General features: G+C 45.1%; 1 protein-coding gene across 3 annotated transcripts in view; it reads left to right on the top strand.

Annotated features, from left to right (window-relative positions):
• TBC1D9B (TBC1 domain family member 9B) overlaps window positions 1-21,204 on the top strand; it is a 251,807-nt gene that overhangs the window by 224,107 nt on the left and 6,496 nt on the right. For 2 of the 3 annotated variants that reach the window (XM_066591015.1, XM_066591014.1), the window contains 4 exons: window positions 4,588-4,653; window positions 6,786-6,857; window positions 8,905-8,964; window positions 18,894-19,000. In XM_066591015.1, the coding sequence (XP_066447112.1) occupies window positions 4,588-4,653; window positions 6,786-6,857; window positions 8,905-8,964; window positions 18,894-19,000 (305 nt within the window). Of the gene's footprint in view, window positions 1-4,587; window positions 4,654-6,785; window positions 6,858-7,722; window positions 7,774-8,904; window positions 8,965-18,893; window positions 19,001-21,204 lie in introns of all 3 variants that reach the window. The other variant, XM_066591016.1, reaches the window with a different exon arrangement.

Raw genomic sequence — 21,204 nt, 5'->3', positions numbered from 1 at the left:
CACTGTACAAAAAAAACCTGTTTTTAAAGTGACACAATTGCCAAAAAAATGAAAATCATAATTTTTTCCTTCTGCTTGGCTTAGATTCATTCAAAAACTGTGAAGTCAAAAAAGTCATCGTACCCCTAGATAAATTCGTTAAGGGGTCTACTTTTCAAAATGGGGTCACTTGTGGGGGTTCTCCATCGTTTTGGTCACTCAATGGCTCTACAAGTGGGCAATGGGGACTAAATCTCCTTCAAGCAAAATTTCTGTTCCGAAAGCCACCGGTTGCTCCTTTCATTTTGGGCCCCATTGTGCATACAGACGTAATACTAGGGCCACAATGGGTATGTTTCTGAGCATGGGACAAACAGGGGTATCCATTTAGGAGTGCAAGTCTTCATTCATATATGTACGGTGCAAAAAAAACTGCTTTGAAATGATAGAATTACCGAAAAAATGAAAATCATATTTTTTTCCTTCGGCTTGGCTTAGATTCATTCAAAAACTGTGAAGTCAAAAAAGTCATCGTACCCCTAGATAAATTCGTTAAGGGGTCTACTTTTCAAAATGGGGTCACTTGTGGGCGTTTTCTATCGTTTTGGTCACTCAATGGCTCTACAAGTGTGCAAAAGGGCCTAAATCTCCTTCAGGCAAAATTTCTGTTCCGAAAGCCACCGGTTCTGGGGTGCAAATCCTAATTTTCATGTGTACTATAGAAAAAAGTCCTGTCTTTAAAATGACATATTTGCAAAAATATGAAATTTTAGTTTTTCTCTTCTAAATTGCATTGACTCCTAAAAAAAACCTGTGGGGTTAAAATACTCGTGACACCCCTCAGTGAATACCTTAAAGGTTGTAGTTTTTAAAATGGGGTCACTTGTGGGGGGTATCATTTTGACTCCTATGAGCCTTTCCAATCTTGGTTTGGTGTAGGAAAACAAAGTGTTCCTCAAAATGCTGAAAAGTAATGTTAAATTTGTACGTCTCCTAAATGGTTAAAAAAAAAAAGAGTTTTTCCAATGTGCACCAAAAATAAAGTAAATGAATGGAAATATATATCTTAACAAAAATGTCTATATTATGTTTGCACATATTTGAGATATTGCAGTTGGAAATGTGAAAAACTGACGATTTTTTTCAAAATTTTCCCAATTTTGGCGCTTTTAATAAATAAACATAAATTCTATCGGTCTTTTTTTTCCGCCTACATGAAGTACAACATGTGGCGAAAAAACAATGTCAGAATCGATTGGATATGCAAAACCTTTCAGGTGTTTTTCCATGCTAAATAGAGATGAGCGAGCGTACTCAGAAAAGCACTACTCGCTCGAGTAATTTGCTTTATCCAAGTATCGCTGTGCTCGTCCCTGAAGATTCGGGTGCCGCTGTGGCTGACAGGTGAGTCGGAGCGGGGCAGAGCGGGCGGGAGAGAAAGATCTCCCCTCTGTTCCTCCCCGCTCTCCCCCGCAGCTCCCCGCTCCGTGCCGGCACCCGAATCTTCAGGGACGAGCACAGCGATACTCGGATAAAGCAAATTACTCGAGCGAGTAGTGCTTTTCCGAGTACGCTCGCTCATCTCTAATGCTAAAGTGACACGTGTCAGATTTGCAAAATTTGGCCTGGTAATTAAGGCGCAAACAGGCTTGGTCACTAAGGGGTTAAAGGGGGCAACCTCAAAGGCGGGTATCAAAATGACCGGCAACGCTGCCCTCATCTATGTTCTTAGCAATTTAACTACCTGGGGATCATAAACAACTGAAATGAATTTATTAACCCCTTCACAGCTGAGTCCCTTTAACCCTTTCCAATCCAATTTGTATCCTGGTTTTCCTAGGGGGCTTACTCTTTTTCTGCTGTTACACAATGGCGCTATATGCTGGCTGAAGCCAGTACTGCATGAGGTGGTTACCTCACAGCTGACTGCCTGCATGCGGTGGTTACCTCACAGCTGACTGCCTGCATGCGGTGGTTACCTCACAGGTGACTGCCTGCATGCAGTGGTTACCTCACAGGTGACAGTCTGCATAATAGGTAAACAGGTATCTCCCCGCTGACAGATACCAAGCAGTGGTTACCTCAGAGCTGACAGTCTCCATACAGTGGCCAGATATCTCAGAGCTGACAGTCTCCTGCAGTGCTCAGTTACCTCAGCTCAGACATGATACCATTAATAAAACACAATTGTTAAGCAGACATACATTCCCCATCATCACCCTGACTCGCCCTTTCTTTACAGCATAGTAAGGGTTAACACTAACACATTTAAAACTGACAAATGTACCTTAGGGGGAGCTCACACGACGACCCCGATGCCCAGCACCTTGTGAGCCAAAGCCAGGAGCAGACAGAAAGCATAAAGGAAAGATTTGCATTTCTTCCCTGTAATGGACCCGGTCCTGGCTCCGGCCCGCCAAAAAACTGAACACAAAAACCGCTGTCCAAAATCGCTCCCAACTGCCACACAAGCTAAATCCATCTATATACAGGTGCCAGTAACCAGGGAAACCACCTGGTTACCGGGGGTCTCACCAACTTGTAGAGCTTCACCTGTACCCTGCAACTACAGCAGCACAGGACTTGGCAGAGGTGCCGTCGCCATATTGTAGAGCTTCACCCGTACCCTGCACGTGCGGTGCAGCAGCACAGAACTTGGTGTTCTCATCTGGTGGCACTGTTCCTGCTGGTGTTGGCATCTGCTGTGCACTGTTCCCGCTGTCATGTTTCAGTCGCCTCCGAACCGATGAAGGTAAAGGCATCCCCTGCGTTTGCTTCGCTGGTGGTTTTCTACTGACAAGTCCTCCTCAGATACAAGCGTTCACACAATGTCCTTTGCCTGTTTTGCTCCTCCTGGCCTGCGCTGCTGATAAGTCCTAAGCTGAAGCGCAGGGGATTCCAGACATCTGTGCAGCTATTCCTCACTGTCCGCTTCATACACGCCGACAACCAGCTGCTGCAGAAGGTCCTCCATCTTCACAGAGGATCTGAAACTGTGACAGGAATTGTGAGGGGAGCTGACAGGAACAGGGATCTGTCACCTGGATACCGCTTGCTGCTTCCTTTCCAGATGATGATGGCCCACGTCTCTGCACCTCCATATCTCACTGCTGTTCCTCTGAGCTTGTTCCTTTGGGCCAATCACCAGCCACTGTCAGGCCACCAGATTCTGCCTGACTACCACAGGCATTTCCTGCCATTTTTCTTCAGCCAATCATTTGCTGCTGCCAACCACTCCATCACTGGGCAGAACTCAATCTGTGTCATCTCATCTGACCCAGTAATGACCTTTGTAACATATCATGGTTAACCAGAAAACCTCTTCTATAGAGAGTGACATATCATCCATCCATCATGTACATAAAGCTCCCAGATCCCATGAGGCTTTCCCTCCTAACTGTCCCTGAAGCCTTACATGAGTCCTGTTTCTAGTTGTGGAGAGTGGCAAGTAGGCATAAGGAGACTTACAGGTAATGCAGTGCTTCCTGGGAGGTTTGATATGCAAATGGAGGATGGTATACTGCCTCTGAAGTGCCACCTGTTGAAAGGCAGTTTCATAGTTTGACCTTCTTAGAGGCCTTGCAGCATAATTGGGAATATAAGTCTAACGTGATTCTTCAGAGGAAAAAGATAACCATCTTCAGACTGCTGCTTTGTGTTTTTTGCCTCATCAGTGTACAATAGATTCTGACTGGGTGATCCAGGACGTGGGACGGGAGGGGTACAGATTCTTATCTTATAAGAATATAAGGAGACTTATATTTTCTCTGGGAAATTGCATTTACAAATAGCAGATTGATACTTCATTTAACTTTTCTTCCCATTATTGGATGGAAGTTTACAGTTTTATTTTTTTCCTCATACTAATAGCCTTTCAACCAGAGAGTTGTTAATTTTGGAGGCTCTGCTACTATTCTTTTTTTTTTATTGGCTATTTTAGATCTGCAAATGTATACTTGGAATATCTTCATGAATTGGTCTTTCCAAATATAAAAGTGTAAGAGATTGTTGCAGTATTATTATTATTCATTTTGTATTTAAAGAAATATTTGTGCATTTGAAATGTATGCATTTTTACCTGGATTTTCCTTTTACCTATTTGCTTTCCTTTTTTTTCACCATCTTTCCTTTTTCACTCATGTTTTTAAGTCATTGTTAACTTATAGTCCATTTGTTTGAATAAAGGCCCATTTACACAGGATAAGTGTCGGGCAAAATTCATCACTCCATAGAAGGTTTTTCCATTGCTCAACTGACCATGCTCTTTGCACCATTGTAGACGAGCCAATGCATTGCACTTCGCAATGGACTACTGTGCAGCAGCATAACCCGTTTATCAAATAGCGTGCAGTTCCTGTCACAAATTATGGCTGATGCCTCCAAGGGTCTGCATCTTATCTAGCATGGTTTAAGACAGATGACATGCTAATAAAACACGATCCATTCTACTGATGGGTGTATCCAAATACTTTTGGTAGGATGGTGTACTATCTCTCATTTGCTTACCTACAGTCTGCCACTGTCTATATATCTGATATGAAAGGTAGGAGAATTTTGGTTCTTGATATATTCTGCTATAAGAGAATATATACATTGTTTTTTTGTTAGGAGGAATGTATCACGGGGATATGACCGACAAGCTTAAATTTCTGTACAAACTACACCTGCCACCTGGTAAGTAAAGTTATGTCTAATCTTAATGGGTTTCATTAGGGTAGGCAAACAATGTTACATCTCAAGGGGTTGAACCTCTAGCACCCTTAACAAACAGCGCTGCGTTCCCTTTATTACTCACCAGGCACAGCCCCATACACTTTAAAGCACCTGTTATTGCAGTTTACTGCAGTTCTCTCCGATTTAAGTAACTGTTACTGAGCTGCAATAATCCACAATGGAGGGGGAGGCAATACTTGCTGGAGCACCATGGTCCCCTCAGTCAGCTGATCAGTGGGGCTGATATTGATGGCCTAGCCTAAGGCCTCATGTCCACTAGCAAAATTGAATTGCGGATTCCGTGGGTGAAATTTTGCCCATAGGAATATCCTTGGCCATCTGCAGTCAATTTAATTGGATTTGCACCCGCAAATGGCATTTTAATCGATATGCGTTTTTCACGTGCAAAAAAAAAATTTGCAGCATGCTCCATTTTAGTGCGGATTCTGCGCGGATCGGCCACATTGCTATCTATAGGTGGGGATGTCCGCATGCAAGAAAAAATACCATTTAAAGCAAATCTGAGCGGAATCTGCTGCAGAAATCTGCAGCAGATTCTGCTGGGATTGTATTTTTCTAGTGGACATGAGACCTAAGGCCTCATGTCCACGGGGAAAATCGGGCCCGCTACGGATTCTACATGTAGAATCTGCAGCGGGTCCCTCCTGCCCCGCGGACATGAGCGCTGAAAATAAGAATTTAAAAGCATTTACCTATCCGTAGCGGTCGGCGAAGCTTTGCTCTTCCTCACGGCTGGATCTTCTTTTTCGGCCGGCGGATGAATTCCTTACGCCGGCGGCACATCGTCGACGTGCCGCGCGCATGCGCCGGGCACATCCGCCGAGCCGAAGCAAGGGAGATGCGGCCGTGAGGAAGAGAAGAGCTTCGCGGTCCGCTGCGGGTGAGTAAATGCTTTAAATTCCGGAGCCGACCCCGCGGGAGACCCGCACGAAAATGGAGCATGGTCCAGATTTTTTCATGCTCCATTTTTTTTTAAATGCCTTTTATTGACGATCCGCGGGTATTTATCTACCCGCGGGTGGTCAATGCATCCCTATGGGGTGCGGATCCGCGCGCGGGAGATCCGCTGCGGATTTTAAATCACATTTTGCCCGTGGACATGAGCCCTTAAGGTCCGAATTCTCAACCTGATATAATGAGCACCCCTTGACACTTCTGTCAAACAGTGCTCAGTTAATTTGTTTACTCCTCCAAGAATTGGCTTATGAGGAAGAACAATCGCTACTATGATCATTCTTTCCCCTTAGGCCACCTGTATAAAGAATGGTTTTATGCTTGCTGAAAATCAACATTTGCTCATTCGTCAACTAATTGTTGGTCCTTTTATATGGCCCCATTATAGGGCGAATGAGCTTTTGGAGGGATCTGGCAGCAACTTATTTGCTTAGTTTCACTGATAAAATATTCACAAATGATAAAGCAAAGTACTCGTGTTTATGGAGGAGTCAGGAAGAATAGCTATCTTAGATGTATTGTCACATTTACCTTTACCTTCACCTTCAAACATCAATGGAAACCACACTGAAAAGAAAGAACATAAGTGTGAATGTATTTTGGGTGTTAGAGCCCAGTCACACACAACTATATTCGGGCCATGTGCTGTCCGTGTTAATCCATAGACAGCACACGGCTCCATAACCTATGAGGCTTTTCTGATGGCCATATTGACCAATATTTCAAACAAACCAGTGTTCCTTGCGAGAAAAAAAAAGATCCTGCAAATCTCTAGTTTGTTTTCACGGAAGAGAATAGGATATGCAATGTACAGGATAAATGGAGAGGTGACAGCACACAGACTGGTATCTCTGTGCTGTCTGATATGAGTTGTTCAGTTTATTGGGTACAACATACATAGAGCTGTGTGACTCTGGCCTCAAGGGTGTGTTCACACGTCACTGATTTGCTGCAAATTTTGCCATCAGATTTGGTGTAGATCTGCAGCAGATTTCACCCCTTTAATTAGAATTCAATTGCCAAGGTGAAATCTATTGCAGATCTGCAACACAATCTGCAAGAAATTAGCGACAGATGAACACACCCTAATCTGAGTTTCTCTTATTTTATTCCTACAGCTCTAAGCGCAGAAGAAACAGAATCTGCCCTGGAAGCCACAAACTTCTTCACTGAGGATGTGACTCCAGAAGGTAAACCGACCAAAACAATTATCCATCCCAGTTTAACGTAGAAAATCCTCTGTTGTTAGGGTAATAGGAAGTCAGAAAACAAAATCCGCGCTCAGTGTGGAGTAGAACTAAGGACAAATGATGCGTGAACATCACAAGCAAAGTGATTTGTTATGACACTTACTTGAAAAGGAGGGGGGTATGATGCGCAAATGCTCCCTCCTATGAGTGTCTTCCACAAGATGCAATACTGTATTACACAGCGTGTAGTAATAACCGGGGTGCTTTAATTAGGCGACGCGTTTCGGTGCATAAAAGGCACCTTTCTCAAGCCATACCTGTCCCGGATCACATCTACCTGTGGCGCTCTCTACGATTTTCTTGACTTTCTGTTGTTAGGGTGGCACTCATTTGAGGGGACCCTGCCAGGTTCTTTATGCGGTTTCTTCTGAGGGCTACATCAAGTAGTGACGTTTCAGGGCCCAATAAATAATGTGGTGCTGATTTAAGTGATCTGTCACTTATGGTTGTACACCTGTTTTTGAGAGCTTAGATGTACTAAACTTTGCATGGCATGGCCAGTGCTGCCTGCAAGGAGTCCAATGATACTCAACGAATATGGGCTTTCCCTGTCCTCTAGCTGCTGATTGACAGATTACTCCCGACGCACATCAATAGTAATAATCATTGGGTGAAGCATGAATCCCTCATGCTCGGTGTCTGCTATGTTGTGTGGAGCACACACTTAATCAGGTTTTCTTCCTTTCATACGGGTACAGCTGAGTTAGAGTGGTTACCTTCAACTGCTTCCCTCCTTTTCTCCACTTTCTCATCTACCCCTCTTCTCCCGCACCCTCAACTTTGTCCCCTCTCTTTCCGACTGCAGTATATCCCTATTTCTCCGAACTGGATCTTATTCTCCAGAGTGAGTTTCCAGGTTAGTTTTTTACATTGTGTGGGAGTCGCACACTCATCGGGCAATCTAATAATGTGTAATAAACTGTTGTAGCATCATCCAGGCCCTAGTTCACCTAGATAGCTTGTCACAGGCCATTATTGTATGCTTGGCTTCCATATTTTATTCTGAGTAGGATGCACATTTCATTGGATATAGTGTTTAGGATTAAACTGTTGTACAGCATTGGAGAAAAGGATTTTGCTTATATTCTAGAGAGAGCTCCGCTCTTGTCCATGGTACACCAGTTTACTCAAAGGGGTTGTGCCATGATAGATTCGCCACTGATCTACAAGTTATCTCTAATCCTGTGTACAGACTGCAGGGATCCCCATATATCCCAGTACTGGGGCCATCCCAAAATATGAGAAGCAAAGGTCGCACATGCAAGATGCCACACCATTCACTATAGTGGAACCCCAAAAGATAGCTGCGCGCTTGAACTCCGCTGCCTCCAGTGGTCCTGTTGAAGTGAATGGGGGGGACAGCACACATGTCCTAAGCATGGGACGCAGGGGTCGCACGTGCACTGCTCCCTTTAATGGCATTGCAGGATATTGGTGAGCACTTGCTCTCTCCTACACACAGATTAAAATGAATAGTGCGCTGCCCATGTCTGACTGTCGCTGCCTTCTCTTGAAGACATGCTTAAGTCTCTTTTTCAGAATGGATTAAAGTCTCAGTGGTCAGATCCCACTGATCTGCAGTTTATCCCCTCTCCTCTGTATAGGGGATAATTTGCAATCATGGCACAACCCCTTTTAAATGGAACTGAGCTGCAATTCCAAACACAGTTCAAGGTCTAAAGGGGCACTGTTTCTGTTAAAAAAAAATATATATATATTTCTTATTCGGTACAACCCCCATGCACTATATCATGTATATACTACATGGTAGCCATTTTGGTAGCTGTTCTAATATTCATACATTAATGATGACGGCACTAATTGTTATGTTTTGGAATTATATATTTTTGTACATTCAGCTCATAAAACGGATTCATCTTTGTTTTTCTTGAATCAGTATCAATACCTCTTATGTGCAAAATAGGTTAATGTCTTATGGGTGGGCTGCCGATTTATTTTCAGTTTAACAATCTTGTTTTTTTCTCAGACTCTGATGGACGGGGCAATGGATCCAGAGCTGAGAACTGTGACTCCCAGGATAAAAAAGGTGTTTTCCTGTTTTACAACTTTATACGGTTTCTACATGCACATACAAGACTATGTACACTTTTACAACTGTCTTAATTTCTCTGATGTATCTGTAGATAAAGTGAACCTCCGGTCACAAAACAAGATTCTGTACTATTACTGGAGGGGAGGTGGTATATATTACCTGCTGATGTTTCTCTGATTCAGCAGTTCCAGGTCCTGAATTCAGCTGTCCTTGATGGCCAAAATTTTCTAACTACCTAATGCACACTGTGCTACTCTCTGATTGGTCAGCCCTGATCATGTTAACAGTCCTGGTTAGAGATGAGTGAACCTACTCGGCCACGCCCCTTTTTCGCCCGAGCGCCACGATTTTCGAGTACTTCCGTACTCGGACGAAAAGATTCGGGGGGCGCCATGGGTGAGTGGGGGGTTGCAGCGGGGAGTGGGGGGGAGAGGGAGGTAGAGAGGGCTCCCCCCTGTTCCCCGCTGCTACCCCCCGCTCCGCCACGCCTCCCCCCGGCGCCCCCCGAATCTTTTCACCCAAGTACGAAAGTACTCGAAAATCGCTTTGCTCGATCGAGTAATTACTCGAAACGGGTACGTTCGCTCATCTCTAGTCCTGGTCAATCAGAGAGCAGGTTGAGTGCATTGGTAGTCTTAGCACTACCAGTGCACTGTGGGTATTAGGTAGTCTGAAGAGTGCATTGGCCATCTTGGACACCCAAAAATAGGTCCTGTAACCAGCAGATTAGAGGGACATGGGCAGAGAAGAATAGCAACAGGTAATAGAATTGTCCTCTCTAGTTCCAGCACAAAATTTTGTCCCAGGACCGGAGAATTGCTTTAAAAAAATCTTAGGTGGTAAAACCACCTTTTACACTAAGACATCCTGTCCACAGAATATGGGATAATCTGTTAGGGGGATTCCAACTGCTGAGACCCCAGCAATGCTGAAACTGCTTGTCTGTCCAACAGAAAGAAATGGGGTGGTGTTCACAGAGGCAGTCAGACAGACAGATTGATGTGCACACCAATCTGTCTTAGAGAAGTGAATGGAGCAGTGGTCACAATTGCATGAGGGCATGTGGGTGGGTGGGTGGGTGGTGGTGGTGGGGGGTTTTCAGGATTGCAGGAGGTTTCAGCATTCGGACCTTCAAATGTCTTTGGTGGTAAAAGCCTTTTTAAGGCCGGACTCGCATGAGCGCAAGGGTTTATGTGCACATTTTTGAGGAATAGGCGTTGCGTATTTGCGCGCACATTGGCATATTTTATTGTACTTTTTTGCACACAAAACAAAATGCACACAAGAAAAATTAAGAAAGCACATACAAAATGGGAGGAATTTAGCTAAGCAGCAGCACATGTGAAAAAGACTTGGGTATACTAATAGATCATAGACTGAACATGAGTGAACAATGTGATGCAGCAGACAAAAAGGCAAACAGAATTCTGGGATGTATTAAGAGAAGCAGAGAGTCTAGATCACGTGAGGTAATTACCCCCCTCTACTCTTCCTTAGTCATACCTAATCTGGAATACGATGTCCAGTTCTGGGCACCCCACTTTAAAAAAGACATAGACAAACTGGAGCAAGTTTAGAGATGGTGAGCGGTCTGCAAATCATGTCCTATGAAGAACGGTTAAAGGATCTGGGAATGTTTAGCTTGCAAAAAAAGAAGGCTGAGAGGAGACTTAATAGCAGTCTACAAATATCTGAAGGGCTATCACAGTGCAGAGGTATCAGCCTTATTTTCAGTTTCACAAAGAAAAGACTAGAAGCAATGGGATGAAACTGAAAGGGAGAAGACGCAAATTACATATTAGAAAAAACTTTCTGACAGTAAGGGTGATCAATGAGTGGAACAGGTTATCACAAGAGGTGGGGAGTTGTCCTTTAACCCCTTGAGTGGCAGGTTTCCTACCACCCTGTCGTGCCCACCAGGGCAGGTTTTTTAAAATGGTCTAATCATTGAATTTCAACTAATTTTGCAGTTGCGTCTCAAGAGCCATAACTTTTTCATTTTTCCATTGACATGGCCATATGAGGGCTTGTTTTTTGCGGGACAAGTTGTGATTTTTTAAACAGGGGGGAGGAAAAAAAGAAATGGGGAAAAAAGAAAAAAAGGGGCCATGTCATTAAGGGGTTAAATAATGTATTAACTTCCTTCTCTGGGTCATTACGACGCACACGGATACCACATGTGTGATTTGTATTTTTGATTTTTTACAAAGTAAAGGGAGACAAGTGTTTTTTTTATTTTTTTAATAATTTTTTAACTTTTTTTTTTTTAAATTTTTTTTTTTTTGTCCCTTTAGGGGACTTCCACAGGGACCCATCAGGACCCCTGATCACATTCCGGGGGTCCGATGGTGACAGCCCTTTACATGCTGCAGTGACAACCCTTTACATGCTGCAGTCACATAGACTGCAGCATGTAGAGGGTTAACACAGCAGAGATCGGAGGTTTTCTCTGATCTCTGCTGTAAGAGCTAGTACCTAGCTGTCCTCTGACAGCTAACAACCAGCTCTCCCTGCCACAGAGACCATCGCTTGCTTCTGACAAGCCGATGGTCTCTATGGCAACTTGTAAACAAAGCAGGACATTGCCGACATGTCGGCAATATCTTCTGCTGGTTTTTCAAAGCCCTTGCACTGCTCTGTGTGGGTCTGTGCAGGCAGAGCACACTGTCACAGCTTGTGGCATTGTGCTCTGCAGCTCCCATAGTGATACATAACCCGGAAATCTTCCGGGCTATGTTGCTATGAGCAGTGGAGCTCGTCCCGGAAAATTTCCGGGCGTGCCACTCAAGGGGTTAATGGAAGTGTTCAAACAAAGGCTGGACAAATATCTGTCTGGGATGATTTAGTAAATCCTGCACTGAGCAGGGGATTGGACCCGATGACCCTGGAGGTCCCTTCTAACTCTATGATTCTATGAAATCAGTGGGTTCTATTTTCTGCACATTGCGTGCGCCAATACACTCATGTGAATCCAACCTAAGAGTATATAGCTCCTATGCATACCTTTTGTGTCTTCATTGATACAAACTAATCTTACAGTTCTCCCATTTTGTGTATACAGCCTCTTTAGTCATGTGTTAACATTCTGTGTACAAGGGTCTTATCGTTCAAAAAATCATTTCTCATCTGTATCATAGGGTTACACAGCATTTACTTTGGGTATATAGCACCTGCTGATTACAGGCGGATACTAAGCAGACAAATGAGTTGGCCCCTTCCGCTTGCTATATACCCTCTGCAGGTACTCAGCTAATCAGTCTTACTGTCTGTAGGAGGTGGACGGTCTCACCCCTAAGGCTGCATACACACGAACGTATATCGGCTCGGTTTTCACGCCGAGCCGATATACGTCATCCTCATCTGCAGGGGGGGGGGGGGAGGATGGAAAGGCCAGGAGCAGGAACTGAGCTCCCGTCCCCTCTCTGCCTCCTCTCCGCCCCTCTGCACTATTTGCAATGGGGAGAGGCGGGATGGGGGCGGGGCTAATTATCGGGACTTAGCCCCGCCCCACCTCCTTTCATTGCAAATAGTGCAGAGGGGCGGAGAGGAGGCAGAGAGGGGGCGGGAGCTCAGTTCCTGCTCCTGGCTCTTCCATCCCCCCCCCCCCCCTGCAGATGAGGCTGACGTATATCGGCTCGACGTCAAAACCGAGCTGATACACGTTCGTGTGAATGCAGCCTGAGGGATATTTTTTACTTTTATGGATGGACCAGGGCTAACAGGGAGGAAGGACTCGCCCTTAGTTAACCCAACCGAGGAGGGCAAACAGCATAGGACCAACCTTCGGTTTTCTGCTCGCCCCCTCAAATGAAAAGGAGCCATATCCAGGTACTCTTGCGTGTGGCCCGCCAGCCATAGAGCCCCCCTTTCTTCCTCCAGGCGGTCCGCATCCCCTCCCCGTGCAAGGGCAGGTGATGGTGGGGGAGAGCACTGCTGGAGCTGGGGGAGCCATCTTACCTCGGCGGAAGGAAAAAAGAAGATAGGGGAGTAAAAAGGAGCAGGTAAGAAAATTGCTTCCCTTGCTGCCCTGCCCCTGTAGAGGGTCTCCTCCTGTGTCAGGTGCATGCGAGAGGGTATTGGCCGCCATGTGGTGTGTTGCACCATGCAGCTTGTGTTATGCCTACCCGACCGCCTTGGGGCCATGTTACAGCTTGCTGCTGAGATCTGTTGTTCTACATTTTTCTTAGCCGGTCAGCTTCACAGGTGTGCTTGATTGTGCTGGCTGGGTGTGATGATTCAGTCAGCCAATTTCCAAAGTCTGTGCTCATATATATACCGACTCCTTGTCAGTGTTTGCTGGTTTTCCTCTTGAGCAGTGTCATTCTGCTGCATTCTGCACAGGTTCTGTTCTGTGTGAACTGTGTCATACTTCTGTATCTCTGTTCTGCTATGTCCTGCTATAAGCATTTCTCAGCAGGTTCTGTTTTGTGTGAACTGTGTCATACTTCTGTATGTCTGTTCTGCTATGTGTTGCTATGAGCAGTGTCACTCTGCTACATTTCTGTGCAGGTTCTGTTCTGTGTGAACTGTGTCATACTTCTATATGTCTGTTCTGTTATGTCCTGGTACAAACAGTGTCATTCTGCTGCGTATGTATCCAGGAGAAACTGATTACCGCCGCCATGCGGTTTTTAATGTGGGGCCGGTGTAAGGCTTTAAGGTATAGCAACTATATACGACATTAACTGTATAGCCAGCTGCTGTGGCTTTAAGGTATAGACCAGCCGCAGTGGCAGTTTTAAGATATTGACCAGGCACAATGTGCGGTAGCCGGTGTCCGGTATTTTGTGTAGCCGTGCGTGTTTTGCATTGGGGTCACATGGTTTGGTTCATGCCACCATGGGCATGTATGTATAGGCCGCCATGTGTTGCATTGTGTCTTTTGCGTGCGGAGGGTCCTGTATGACAAGGGCTGTGGCTGGAAAATGGGAGGCCTGCTATCTCCTCCACAGGTCATGTTCTTCTCCACCCTAATAGCTATGTGCCCCATTCCTAGGTACTACAGCCATGTCGCCTCCTGCAGGCCGATGAAGCAGTATTACTCTCCGATCTACCCCTATTCAGGAGGGCGAACGGCCAGACATTGCTGACGGTCAACATCAGTGTGATACTGGGCCTACTGAGACCTGTGGTACCTGCCATACTGGGAAGAGTACTTGCACAGGGATTATTAGGTACTATGTGCAATACGAGATTTACACCCTGCTAGTTCAAACACTGTCGTTCGTAAAACGAGATATTCTCTAATTGCCAGCATGGCTCTGGCGTTGCTGAGACCTGTGGTACCCTCCATGTGGAAGGAGTACTCGCACAGGGAGTCTCTGGACTGATCGCTCCCCATGTCTGCTCCGGACCCAGTTGAGCCTTGCCTATCGGTAGCTCCCCTGTTGCCCCTCCTGCAGTTACCTGCAGCCAGCATACCGCAGTGTCCGAGTCAAGGATGACACGCGGGCAGAGCCACATACTATGTGCGCTCTCACTACAGTACGAGATTACATCTAAAGTATACACGTGAAGACTGAGGGGTACAGCAGCACTCACCAACCATATAGGGGGACCCTTCCAAAGGAAATAGCTGCTCGCCTGAAAAAGGGATTGAATCCACAAAAATCCCAATGTGTCAAGTCCAAAAAGAAGCAGGGTCAGGCAGCAGGTTAGGTGCTTAAAGATTTTAATGCATAAGCATCAGTTATAAACACCTCATAGCCATAAAAATAGCGCCGTTTCGACCCTATACAAAACGGGTCTTTGTCAAGCCATCTAGACAGAGAATATCTCGTCTTACGAACAATGGTGTTCAAACTAATTGCCACAGGGCTTCGGGCCTTGCTGAGACCTCATACCCTCCATGTGAAGGAGTACTTGCACAGGGAGTCTCTGGACTCCTCGCTCCTCATGTCTGTTATAGACCGGGTTGAACCTTGCCTAGTGGCTAGCCGACTGAGGGTTGCCGCCTGCGGTTCTCTGCAGGCAGCCTTGGCGCATTGTCTGTGTCCATGATAACATCTGTAGTTTCTTCTATATGGAAGGAGTACTGTGTACAAAACATCCACGGACACACTGCTCCTTTTCTCCGCTCTGGAAGGGGGGGGACCTTACCTGATGGCTAGCTTCCCAATGGTGGCCCATCTGCAGTGTCCTTGCGAGCAGCTTTAGCTCTTTCACCTACTTACAGAATTAGATGCAGGCTGGGGCCGTCCAGAGCCACATACTATATGCGCTCGCGCCGCTATATGGGGATAGATATCCAGTCAGTCAGAATATCTTATCTTGTTTTATCTAAGTATAGTGGTAAGCCGGGGGGGTTGCCCTCCGACAGGGTGCCTGGGGGCTTTAGATCTATCTACTAGCTCCCCTCGGGTCAGCTCTGACATGCTGAGCCACTATGGCTCCGATCCTTCTCTAGGCGGTCTCCGAACCTAACTAACATCTGTTTCTTTCTACGAGTACTGTGCTGCTAGCTCAGTCAGCCGTGTCCATACGGACGTGGGTCACTCATGTCATCAGTGATGCATGAATGGTCCCGTTTAAGCGGAGTCCACCGCTGACCCTGTTCTGGATCAGTTTTCCTGTACAGGTTCTGGGGTATTTTGCACCCTTCCTGATTAGGAATCAGAGAGTGTGCGCACACTAGAAAGAACCACTCTGAGACACATTGTTCTGGTTTGTGATGCTTCCTGAGTTCTGCTTTATTCTGAGCACACAGCTTCTTTTATATGCAAACATAACACATGCCCTTTTATGGGCATAGTAAATTGTTGTGTAAGCATGTGATAGGGTGAGCTGTATAAGGTTTCCTCCCATCCGGGTCTCTGCATTCTGCTGTCGTCACTTCGGCTTATGTAGTCTTGGGCGTAGAGCAGGATGAAGCCTACATCTTTCCTTCTTCGATGGAGGGGGTTAGGGGTGGAGGGAGTTGGTATACGTCATATGATGCAAATGTGTTATATGCGGTCAGGCTGGATACATTTAAAGGTTATGTATATGCAAGCTGTAAGAGGAAGTAACTAGTCTCATGAGTCAAGGCACTGCGGCGTAATGTGCTTGTATAGTGAAATACATATTTTATCACTAGTCTAATCCTACTTTCCACTATAACCCTAAATTTTGGCAGCAGAATGGGTCTTGTATTCTCCTATTAGGGATGTCTGGGCTGCTGTCGTTAGGAGTAGTCGGAGCAGTCTACGACTTCGCTTCTACAGCGTTTCTCCATGTAGCCTTCCTACGCAGGTAAGAGCGCGTTCCAGGAGACAAAGTATTTAATCAGTTGAGGTTAGTAGAGCGCTGCGATCCTCCTGCACTATTTTCTTCTGCATGATTGCTTGCAGGAGACTGTGAAACGATATACACTAATAATGATTTCAACTCTTAGTGCTCGCCCTTCTGACTCCAGAGGGTTCCACAAAGGGACCAGTGAGACTCACGTCCAGGGGTAATTTGGCAGTTATACTACATTTTTATGGTGCCTGGTTGGAGTCATGTGGTGGCAGTGATATCCTGGTTGGGAGCCACCCAGACTTGACAACTCAGACACCTTTTTTCCTAGGCCTAGACAACTTCTGGGTTCGTGGGCTTCATGCAGAGGGTAGAGGCTAAGGCCAGTGTCGGTCTCAGAAGGCTTATACTAATGGTATTTTTGAGCCCTGTGTCTCCATCTGCCATTCCCTCTGGTTGCAGTAGCTCCAATGCATTCACGTGGGGTGCTTCCTACTGTCCCTTCAACAGCGGTGCTGTCATTATGACAACCTGCCTGGCCGGGTGTTTACAGTCTGGACTCCAGCAGAACCTGACGTTCAACTAGGTCGCCAGTTAATGGGCTCCCAGCTCTTTTAAGTTTAATCCCCCATTTCTGATGGTTCTGATGTCACGTCCAGCTCGCCCAGTCTACTCGTCTCTCTTCTAAGGAGGCTCTATCGGGTGGAAGTTGTTAAAAAAAAAAAAAAAGTCATAAAAAGGAGGTCATTATCGCCCTGTTGCATGTTACCTCACTGCATGTGGTATCTTGACCCGCATTGATGAAGTCTAGTCCCATGGGACAAGCTGTTCACAAGTGATCTCTGTCATAATTCGCAAATTTACCTTTCTCTAGTGGCATTCTTCAGTCGCTCTGGCTCTCTGCTGGGTTCCCGAAGAGTGTTCCTGGCACTGACGCCGCTGCAGTGCAGTGCAGGGTTACCCTGCCAGAGAAATCATATGTTCAGCCTGTGTTATGGCACATATTTCTCAGACAGCGGGTGCCTCGTTGGAAGCTCCTTGAAAGGAGCCCTTTTCCCGTTGGGGGGGGATAACTCTGATTTCTCAGACGCCTAAATGCTCCACCTCTGAGCATGCTGGATGGTTAGGCAGCCATTAACGCTAGTCAAGGTTTAAGAGCTGATTACGCTTCTTTACACATGCAGCTTCTTATATTTTCCCACTCCTTGGGTACTGCTCTGGAACGTCCCGAAGTCCAAGCTGTGTCCCCCAATGATACAGACGAGAAAACTAGATTTTGTAAGGAACGTACGTAAATTCTCTATTTCATCATGTTCATTGGGGGGGACAGCACTCACCCGATAGGGGTTCTTTTTTGTTTCTCAAAGTCGCACTGCGCTCTAAAAAATCATTTTAAGCACTACCATTTCGTAACAAGCCCCAGTGGGGCGCTCCAACTGCTTGCCTACAAAACTGATTAGCTGAGTACCTGCAGAGGATATATAGCAAGCGGGAGGGGTCAACTCATTTGTTTGCTTAGTGTCCTCCTCCAGTCAGCAGATGCTATATACCCAAGGTCAAAGCTGTGTCTCCCCCCCCCCCCCCCCCCCCATGAACATCATGAGAAAGAGATTTTACGGTAAGTTCCTTACAAAATCTAGTTTTACACTGAATAATTATCAGTTATTTTCATTTGTTTAAACACAGCCAATGATTGAACGATAATTTGCTTGATATTTAATTGATTTAAACTCTAAACAAACAAAAACAATTTATCTAAACTGACTGCCCAGACGAATGAGCAAGCTGAAATTGTTTGCTCGGGTGAGCATTAATTGTTCCATGTAAAAGAACACTTACTCTGCTGTAATCTACCAATGCTTAAAGGGATTATCCTGCTATTAAAAGTGCTATTTATACAATGGGCACTATTTAAAATGGGCAACTCCACAATTGTTTTGTTTTTTTTAAATGTTGCTGTACTGAGGAAGATGGTAGAGGGTGCAATGTGGCAGCTGCTGGATGACCAGTAAACAGTAACACTGCATGCAAGGATTCACATGGCTTGTAGTAAACCGCCTCTATAGTGTGATTTATATTTGCTTTTTCTGAAGCCTTCTCACAGTAGGTCCAATTCAGCATGTGAAATTGAAGCCACAAAAACACACAAAAAGGATCGATCTTAGCAAGCAGAAGGTTGTAAACCGCTCTTCATGGGTAGTAAAATGACTTGTAGCTAGAGATGAGCGAGCACGCTCGGATAAAGCAGATCTCTCCCACCCCCCTCACCCCCTTTAACCCACCGCCCTCCGCTCCCCCTCCCCCCATCCTCCGAGCCTGCTTGGACCAGTAAGCAGTTACTTGAGAAGAGCGATGCTCGCTCAAGTAACTGCTTTATCTGAGCGTGCATGCTCATCTCTACATGTAGCAGCACCCCTTAATAGTAAGCTGGGGATGGAGTTGAACATAGCCTCAGGATCAGATAACGCAAATCTCTTTCTAATCTATAACCATAGAAACACAAAGTTCTGCACAAGAGCTGTACGAAATTTTAAAGCTTATTTCAGACTCATTGGAGAAATAAGAATGATATCCAATAAGGTCAAACATAGAAACCTCATGCAGGAGATGATCAGAAAGTATGGATACGTATAAAATATAAATAAATAAAAACAACTGTCTTACTTGGCACGTAAACAATACTAATAGTACTATTTTCCCCATGTTAGAGGAGAAAACTACCAGCGTTCCCGACTATAAGTACTACTTGCGAATGTGGGCCAGTGAGAAGGAGCAGAAGAAAGAGACTATCAAAGACATGCCTAAGATGAATCAGGTAAGAAGTGAAGATTACTTGGGTGATGCCAACCAACTGATGATACTGCATCTTTATAAAACTTAGTATTTTTTTTTTCTTCCTTTTTCCTGTTCCTGTGATTTGGGATAGACTAGTTGCTATAGACAACGTTTTAAATGGGTGTCCTTAGCAACAAGTGTGTGTAAGATTACACGTGTCCTCGGCTCAATGTCAGATGGGTGCTAAGTAGCATTCATTTGTTAGATATTTTGAAAAATAGCAACTTGGCTAGAAATGCTTTTTCACTTCTTCACGCCACAGCTATTTTTTTTTTATTTTTTTAATTATTTTTTCATCCAGCAATATATGAGCTTGTTTTCTGCAGGATGAGTTGTATTTATTTATTTTAATGTACTGGAAAACCTTTACAAAGGGAAAAAAAAGAAAAAACGTCGCCATTTTGTGGGTGGTTTAGAACAGTCACATTGTGGTAAAAATTATGTCTTGAGTTTTTTTCACTGTTGGTATAATTACTGCGACCGTGGCAGTAGCTATACCCGTGGTCCAAACTGTGTCCCCCAATAACACAGATAAATTATCCTCTCTTCCCTCCTTCTCCTTCTATTCTTCCTTTCTTTTCCCCACTACTACCACCACCAATGTCCTGCCTGATACTCCTTCCCTTCCTCGGACATGCCTCTTAGGCCGGGGGAATTTGTCTCCCCTCTTTTCTTTCATTGTGGCCCCAGTGGAACCACTCTGTGTCCACATGAGAGGGAGGTGGGTGGTCCGCTAATGCTCTGCCATTCGCGGGGGATGAGGATTGTAAAGCCCCCAACTGCCCTCCCCACTTACATTTCTGTTCTTTTAGAGGCACGGCCTCTTTGCTTCCTTTGCATCTTTTCCATCAGTTTCTGCGATACCGGTGGGTGTGGGACTAGTCCAGGGGGCAGCACAGCCCTCTCTCGGGTGCGGTGCGCCTGGTGGTGCCACCACTTAGTCTGCAAGAGGCGCTTCCTCCTCTGGTGCTGTGGTTATGATCATGCAACCGCGGTTCCTACAACACTTACCGGATTCAATGATCCAAAATTTAGTCCTCGGCTACAGCCTACTACAGGGAACTTCCGATGGAGGTGGGATTATTCTCCATATCATCCAATAGCATCCTCCGATGGGCTTCCTGCCCTTCCTCAAATCCCCTTATTGGCACCAGGGTCCTCTCTTCTCTTCTTATTGTCCCCTGCTCTCCTCTGTTATAGATCCTGCCCTTACGTCCTGTCTACATGAGCATATTTTTCTCTACTGTTCACCCGAATAAAATATTCTTTTTATCACTAAATAGAACTCTCAATTTAGTCAAATAGAGAGTATATTAAAAAAGAACTGGGCTATTCTTAAAGATCCAATTTTAGGAAAAGAAGTCCAAGAAAAACCAAGAGTTATATATCGTAGAAATAAAAGTCTACAAAATACTCTTGCCCCCTATAACCCGTTTAAAAAATTTCAAAGAGAACCTCTAGGAAAAAAATTGCTGGCGGAAGTTTATTGCTGCGGCAGAAAATGCTGCCTAGCCATTACACAGGGGAGAAAAGAAGTTTATAGCAAACAAGAACGCGAAATAGTCAAAATTAACCAATTTTTGAACTGTAGTTCACAATTTGTTGTATATCCTCAACCCCGCAGTGGCCTAAAGTGTACTGCGCACGCGTCCGGGTTAATGGAACGCATTGTGTGCCACCTCCTCAGCGCCTGCGCCGTCTATCACCCATCCTCACAGTGCGAACATCGGGAATAACTAAAAGCGCATGTGGGGTCCCCAAATAGTAGGATGCACTCTCCTGTATCCCGATTGTGCATGTGTGATCTGGCTCGCACACAGGGATGGACATGTCCCTGCGCAAATTTTATATATTTTTAATATATATATATAATCGTGTTCAGATATATGTTTGAGAAGGGTGTCATTAGAACGCCAAAACGCGGTTGCATTTTAAGATTTAAGTTTTTTTGTAACGATATCCATTGTTACTATGTATTTTTAATAAACTATTATTTTGAAATTGGATCCTAAGGGATTTTTCAAATATATAAAAATCTAAGGGCTGACAATACGAGCGCGGAAGACAACTCTTTTACCATTCATTGCTACATATTCCCCAGTTGGTTATCCAATATTTGGGGTATTTTCATCTGCTGCTCTCCTGCCTGCCAAGGATCGTTGGAGGACTCAAGCACTCATTATA

Source organism: Eleutherodactylus coqui, chromosome 2 (assembly GCF_035609145.1).
Source record: "Eleutherodactylus coqui strain aEleCoq1 chromosome 2, aEleCoq1.hap1, whole genome shotgun sequence".
Lineage (NCBI taxonomy): Eukaryota > Metazoa > Chordata > Amphibia > Anura > Eleutherodactylidae > Eleutherodactylus > Eleutherodactylus coqui.
Note: the sequence above shows the minus strand (reverse complement) of the source record. Positions and strands in the feature narration are given on the sequence as shown.